The 6,144-nt window shown below is 40.9% G+C and overlaps 1 protein-coding gene across 1 annotated transcript in view; it reads left to right on the top strand.

The window, feature by feature from the left end:
* The window catches only part of topaz1 (testis and ovary specific TOPAZ 1), a 13,840-nt gene that overhangs the window by 6,846 nt on the left and 850 nt on the right, over positions 1 to 6,144 (top strand). The window contains exons 4-19 of the mRNA XM_005728907.1: positions 752 to 855; positions 1,172 to 1,218; positions 1,313 to 1,377; positions 1,528 to 1,586; positions 2,173 to 2,259; positions 2,468 to 2,525; positions 2,664 to 2,815; positions 2,910 to 3,002; positions 3,098 to 3,210; positions 3,288 to 3,351; positions 3,442 to 3,613; positions 3,720 to 3,820; positions 3,925 to 4,090; positions 5,101 to 5,253; positions 5,489 to 5,692; positions 5,894 to 6,077. Coding sequence (XP_005728964.1) covers positions 752 to 855; positions 1,172 to 1,218; positions 1,313 to 1,377; positions 1,528 to 1,586; positions 2,173 to 2,259; positions 2,468 to 2,525; positions 2,664 to 2,815; positions 2,910 to 3,002; positions 3,098 to 3,210; positions 3,288 to 3,351; positions 3,442 to 3,613; positions 3,720 to 3,820; positions 3,925 to 4,090; positions 5,101 to 5,253; positions 5,489 to 5,692; positions 5,894 to 6,077 — 1,822 coding nt within the window. The remainder of the gene's footprint in view (positions 1 to 751; positions 856 to 1,171; positions 1,219 to 1,312; positions 1,378 to 1,527; positions 1,587 to 2,172; positions 2,260 to 2,467; positions 2,526 to 2,663; positions 2,816 to 2,909; positions 3,003 to 3,097; positions 3,211 to 3,287; positions 3,352 to 3,441; positions 3,614 to 3,719; positions 3,821 to 3,924; positions 4,091 to 5,100; positions 5,254 to 5,488; positions 5,693 to 5,893; positions 6,078 to 6,144) is intronic.

The raw sequence follows: 6,144 nt of genomic DNA, 5'->3' as shown, positions 1-6,144 counted from the left end.
TAGATAAACAGCTGGAGTCTGGAGTTTTATGGATTCACTTACTTGCTGGAAAGAGCAGTCCGACTGCAGTTAAAGCAATAAAAATGTCCTGGTTGATTCTTTTATGTGGCTAAAATCCACTTTGGCACCTCTGCAGCAGTACATTACTAAGTTACTTAGTTCTTGCATTGCTCCTAATATCTCAAACTGTTTTTAATTCAAAGATTAGAGAGACATGTAAACTGGTTTTACGGAGCTTACTGAAAATCCCAACAGCTCCTAAATGAGAAACTCACTGCTTTTAAAAGGAAATGAAATTTTTTTGCATTTTATATTTAACTGACTGCTTATGATGTCCCACATGAAAATACCAACATGTCTAAGTTGTTTATCGCCATTAAGCTTTAAAGGATTGATTTTCTTTTTTTTGTGGTTAATATTGTGCAGTAAGTTGATTTTCTTACACGAGTTTCAAAGCTTGTGGTCCTTTTGTGAGAAATGAAATGTGGTAAATGTGATTATATTTTGTCCAGTACAGATGTTTGTTCAAAATTCCAAGTTATTGTCTCAGACGTTTTAGTTAGTAAGTGGAAATTTTAAGATGCCTAACTCAACTAACTTTGATAATGGCCATTATAATGGAGACAATGGCCTGAAATGACCCAAAACTTTGACATACTTTAAAAAAAATTCCCCTCTATGATTGGAACAGACTTCAGTAGACCAGAGATTAACTTGTGATTGTTTTTTTTTTCTTCTTCAAATCCTATAGAGGAGAGTAACAGCAGGCCATGGAGACCTCATTCTAGCAGCACCCATACTGGAACACAGAGCGACATATGCCCTACCTCCACTGAGAAGCAAAGCAAACATGTGGTAAAGTAATGGGTCCTCTGCACAATCAGATAGATAGAGAAAGGAGCAGCGTGCACGTCAGTGGTTTTAACTTCCCTGAGGTTTTGTAGAAAAACATGGCAGGGCTTTTAACAGGGCTTCTCCTGCATAAATGCTCTCTGTGCATTTTAGAGAGCACTGAGCGACAATGTTTAAAGATCTGACACATCAAATACTGAATTTAAATAATTTTATTTTCAAAGGAATGGGTGTTTCATACGTTATCCTGCTTCTAAAGTATAATAAATGCACAATAGTGTATCTGTCATGTGTTGTTGTTGTTTTTTTTCTCCAATAGGTTCAATCTGATACCAACAGCAATCATGTAAATAGTGGCCCAGAAAGGTACGAGTTTGCTTAGTGCACATGACCTGATCTTTGATTTGTCACATTAATCTTTCAGTCTCGCGATCATCATATTGTTTATGTTCTGTAACAGGAGCCAGCCCATCAAGACGGTGAACTCCTTTCAAAACATCCCCCCACTCATGTCCATGGGAACCGGTGAGGGAGAATGAAAAGGGCTCAGACAATGAACTTTAATTGCTGTTGCGTTTATCTTGTTCTCACTAATAACTCCTCATTTTATAACTTAATTGCCAATGTGAGTGCTCAGCGTTACTTTATTCTTTGGCTCTTCTGGTCTCCAAGCAGGGGCATGGATCACAAACTCCGCAAACATGATGGATTTTAGGCGCCTGAAATCAAGTTCTGTAAGTGTTCCTTTGTATATTACCATGTTGCTACTGAAAAAATGCTCAGTTTAAATACATGTTCGGTGGCGTTAGCATAGATTGGACTTTCCAGTTATTTAATAGAATATAACTGAAATAAATCTGGAAAAGTCAGAACTGGTTTTGGAAGTTCTAGTGGGACAACTAATTTTAAACTTATAAAGAAATTACTGTCATATATACAGTATCTGGAGATATGAGGGTCCTTTCCATAGTCTGTGTATAAAGATGGATGTGGCCTTTTTGAAAATGAATCTTAAATACCTTTAAATCTCTGACCTCAGTAAATAACTCACTGATGAGTTTGTGGTCTCTAAAACTAATGAATCCTTGCTGAATACAGCACGATTTCCATTTTCTAACCCATGAACAGAAATGGCCTCAGTTTCACGGTCTGCTCTAACAATCATTCGGTTTCAGCTTGAGGTTTCCCAAAAGAATTAAACTAATGTCGCCGTGGTTACTGTAGATGTACAGTTCGTTCTTCTGTACAATAAATATGTTTTGCACTGTGGGTGAATTGCATTGCTATAACTTGACTGTGTGATGCTGTCTAAACGCTCAGTACTGCAGGCTGTACTTCAGTGAATCACTGACCTGTGGGTTCAAAATGTGTCGCTTCCAACATCTGCCTATGGAGGGGGATGAAAAGGTACACTCTGTGGTTTTTACTTTATTTATTTATTTATTTATTTTTTCTTGATTTCACCAAAGACAGTAAATTGTTTGTGTATTGTGTACATTTTATGTTTTTAATCTTGAATTTAAAAAATCAAATTGAATTGTTGGAGATTGCAGGGCCAACATCACCCTCTGTTGTGACATCGCTGTAATTGCACACTTTCTTTTTCATTTGCTAGTTTTGTATTGAAAACGTGACAAGATTCATCAAAAATCCAACGTGCCTTCAGAAAGCAGGTGAGTTTCCTTCCTTTCCTTCCCACTTTTCTTTTTCTCCCACAGCCTTTGTGCACGCTGCATGCTAAACTGATTGCCCATCTTTGCTGCGTCATCGGTCTCCTTTCTCCTCTCCTGCTCTACCCCTGTTCTCCTCAGGAGCTGTGTTTACAGGATATTACCAGAAAAACCCACCAGGAGTGTATTTCTCTTTGCCGATATTTTTCTCCCTCCTCTGGGCTCTGCTGAAAGCTGGCATGTTGTCCGAGGTCTTCTCCGTCCTCAGTGTTGGCTTGGCTCACAACATAGTGGTCAGTGTAGCAGTCCTGACATTAACCACGGAGAAAACTAAACAACTGATTGATGCTGACACGAGATTAGACGTTGATCTTGTTTTCTTTTTAGCCCAGCCATGAGTTCCTCCTCTCCCTTTTTAACTGCGTGAGAGAAAAGGGTCTGATGGGCTTTGTGCCTGAACTCATGCAGCTCACTTTCAAGGTATTAGTTGTTTGCCTTTCATTATGCTCAGAGTTTAGCTCATTTGTTTTATGTGCCTCGGGAAGAATTTAGACTATCTTTCTGTATGTTTACAGATGGCCAACGCTGGACTAGAGCTGAGTTTGGACTGCCTCGACTGTGTAAGGAACACTCCTCTTTTCCAGCAAATGATTCATCCAAACTCTCCTTCGGTGTCCGGCAACAACAAGTGAGTGAGCCACAAAGTTCACAATTGTTTTCATTTGTTAATCATAACTCTTATAATTCTTATTTTCACTCTTAAAGGGTTTCCCCTGGTGCACCGTTTCCAGAGTACCTGAATTTAGCCCATTCCATTGTGGAAATGGAGGTAAGAGCTTCACATCTTTTGACAGCTTTGTCTGTAAAGATGGTGCGTTGTGCTCATGTGTGTATTTGTTGTATTTGTTGTCTGTGTCAGCTTTGTATGAAACAAGAGGACTGGAGGAGGATAGGTGAGGTTTTTAGAGGGATCTGCCAGTCCAACCAGCACCCCAGCCAAGTGGAGCGCATCAGTGGTCGCATTGCTGTCGCGCTCCTGTCTGAGGGCAAAGACAAGCTGTCACTGCCCTTTTCTGTATTTGCTGAGACAGGTAAAAGCTCTAAGTAGAGATAAACATCAGTTTCTTCCCCCGGTGTGGTTCTGTGTACTAGCACCTTCCAGCCGTTCATTTATTTATTCATTCAAATGTTCTTTAGTGTGTCAGAATGAAAGTGAGGACAGCATGGTGAGGAGTTTCGTGGGCAGAATTGGAGTTTCTCTGATGTTACGGTACCACAAAACGCATCAGTGGGCCAAGGTAATCAGGCCGTGCAGATCGCATCACTCTCTCCTCGTCACATCTGAGCAGCATCTTCGAATTTAGGATGTCATTGTTTGTCTGTGTCATGTTTACTGATGCAGGGTCGCAGGGTGGTCGAGACGCTGTCTGTTTTAAAAGTCGGCTTCTCAACTCTGAAAGGTCTGTTTGGGAACGAGGACGGAGCGTCAAGATGCTGCCTGATCACTGTGGCTGCAGAGGTCTTCCTCCTGAGTGGCAGCGTGGAGGGAGCTCTGAACACACTCCGAGGTAGTGACTCGTGAAGCTGATCGATGGTCATTTAGCTAATGTCGTCATGCTTAAAATGTAACCAGCGTTTTATTTTCATGGTTTATAAGTGCAGAGTTTCACAGCTCGAATAAAAATGGGATTTATGCTGCATTAGCAAAGTCAACTAAAGGGCCAACTTTTAACTGGTGCTGAGATATGTCAACTTTACAGCTAATAGCTGTTTGTGTCAACAAGCTGAATCCCAAAGATTTTATTTTGCGCCTGTCTAAACTGTGTCATCTTTGGCATAAAGACATGGGAACAAATTATGTCTGTGTAGTTTCTCATTCATGGTAGTCTTAAGAGCTTGGAAAAAAGGAGACTTCATTACGTTTGTCAAGACATTTGATCCAAGAGGCTTTTTCGGATCAGAACTGAAGTTTTCTTCTTTTTCTGAGCTCTTAAGATGAAAACATGATTTCTTTTGTTTTTGGGACTGGCTGCTAAAAACAAAGTGCCTGAAGAATCAATGTCAGAAATTGTCTGATATGTATGGGCCCTTATGAATCATTTTATGCTTGGATGAGTTCTATGTCAGTGTTAAGTAGCTTTGCAAACAAGAAAGTGGTCAGGCGCAAGGACTGCGCTGAAGATGAGGGGAAAAGCAACCAATGTCTAAAAGAAAGATTTGAATGACCATCAGAAAGTGCTGAGAGCTGCTGCTCAGGATCAGTTGTGTAACAAAGACAAGTCTGGCTTCTTGCGAGGAAAGTGTAAAAAATGACTCAAGACTTTGCACAATCCTCAATAATAGGTTTCCATTAATGTCTTTTCTTAACACTCACAAACTTAAAGTTCTTTCCCTGTAAATCAGTAAAAGCAAATTTGGTTTTATGTCCTCAGACTTTATGTGGAAACCTTAAAAGTGATAGTCGTCTCGCTGCCCTGAGAAATGTTAGCTTTCATAGTCTTGTAGGTAATGTTGCAGAACTGTGAAACCAGTTATTTGCTGAATTGTTTAAATTTTGTTTATACATCTGTTAATCCAGAAAACAAGTGGTTCCTGAGTTCGTCCTCGTGGCCGTGTGAGCCTGCCGATCTGGAGAGTAGGACTCGTGTGCTGATACGTCTGGCTGAAAAAACCTCTCACAGAGACACGCTGGAGCTTCTCTGTAATCTTCCTGGAGTTAAAGAGTCAAGTGGTGAGTAACCTACAGAGAGCTGAAATTAAAGTTAAAAAAACAAACAAACAATGATACAGCAGGTTAGTCAGCTTTGCTACTAAACTGGCCAGATCAGTATCCCACAAGTTTAACTGACTCGCTACACTCTGATTAGAAAGTGCTGGTTTAATTTTGTACAGTGTTTGCTAGCGCTAATAGATGCTCAGCTGTGATAAAAATTTAGTTGATAAAGAGGTTTTTCTTTTTTCTCCAGACTCGATGGATATCTCCAGGTACAGCCCCTTGTTTAACTCTCACCTTCAAGTGTGTGTGGACAGGCAGATACTTCCTGTGGCTTCAGACACGGTGGACTTTATGCTCTCTAAAAACCTGGCTGTTGACCACACAGTGCTTCGGATACTTTTACAGAAACTGGGCAAGCAAAACCTCTGGCTCCGGGCTCGGGAAGTCTTCAAACGTAAGTACCACACTCTGGTTTTTACTGCTACACTTACATCATTGCATCATAAATGTGAGTTGTCGAAGGCAGGAAACAGCTGCAGATTCTATTACGGCACCAGATGTTGAGTCTGATCAGTCTCAGCTAACGTTTACAAATGGTCAAAGATTTGGATTAGATTAGACTCTGAGGTGTGCTCGCTGCGTTCATGTTCATTAGATTCTCTGAGTGTGGGCTACTACCCTGGAGTCTCAGCTCCCCCTGGTTTCATGACACTGATTGTCCCCTGTCGACTGGGGGAGGTGGAGCTGGCTCTCACCTTCGAGATGTTCATCACTGTCAACGCAACAGTCATTCACCACCTATCAGAGCCCATTACTTCTCTCACCATTACTCTCAAAAGGTAAATTGTGTTTTTGTGTATAAGGAGCCTGTTCAGATGGAATCAGTGAAATATTGGCATGGGGGGG

The sequence above is a fragment of the Pundamilia nyererei genome, unplaced genomic scaffold, assembly GCF_000239375.1.
Source record: "Pundamilia nyererei isolate P.nyererei 1_Seehausen unplaced genomic scaffold, PunNye1.0 scaffold00030, whole genome shotgun sequence".
Taxonomy (NCBI): Eukaryota; Metazoa; Chordata; class Actinopteri; order Cichliformes; family Cichlidae; genus Pundamilia; species Pundamilia nyererei.
The sequence above is the reverse complement of the archived record's forward strand: the minus strand, read 5'-3'. Positions and strand labels throughout refer to the sequence as shown.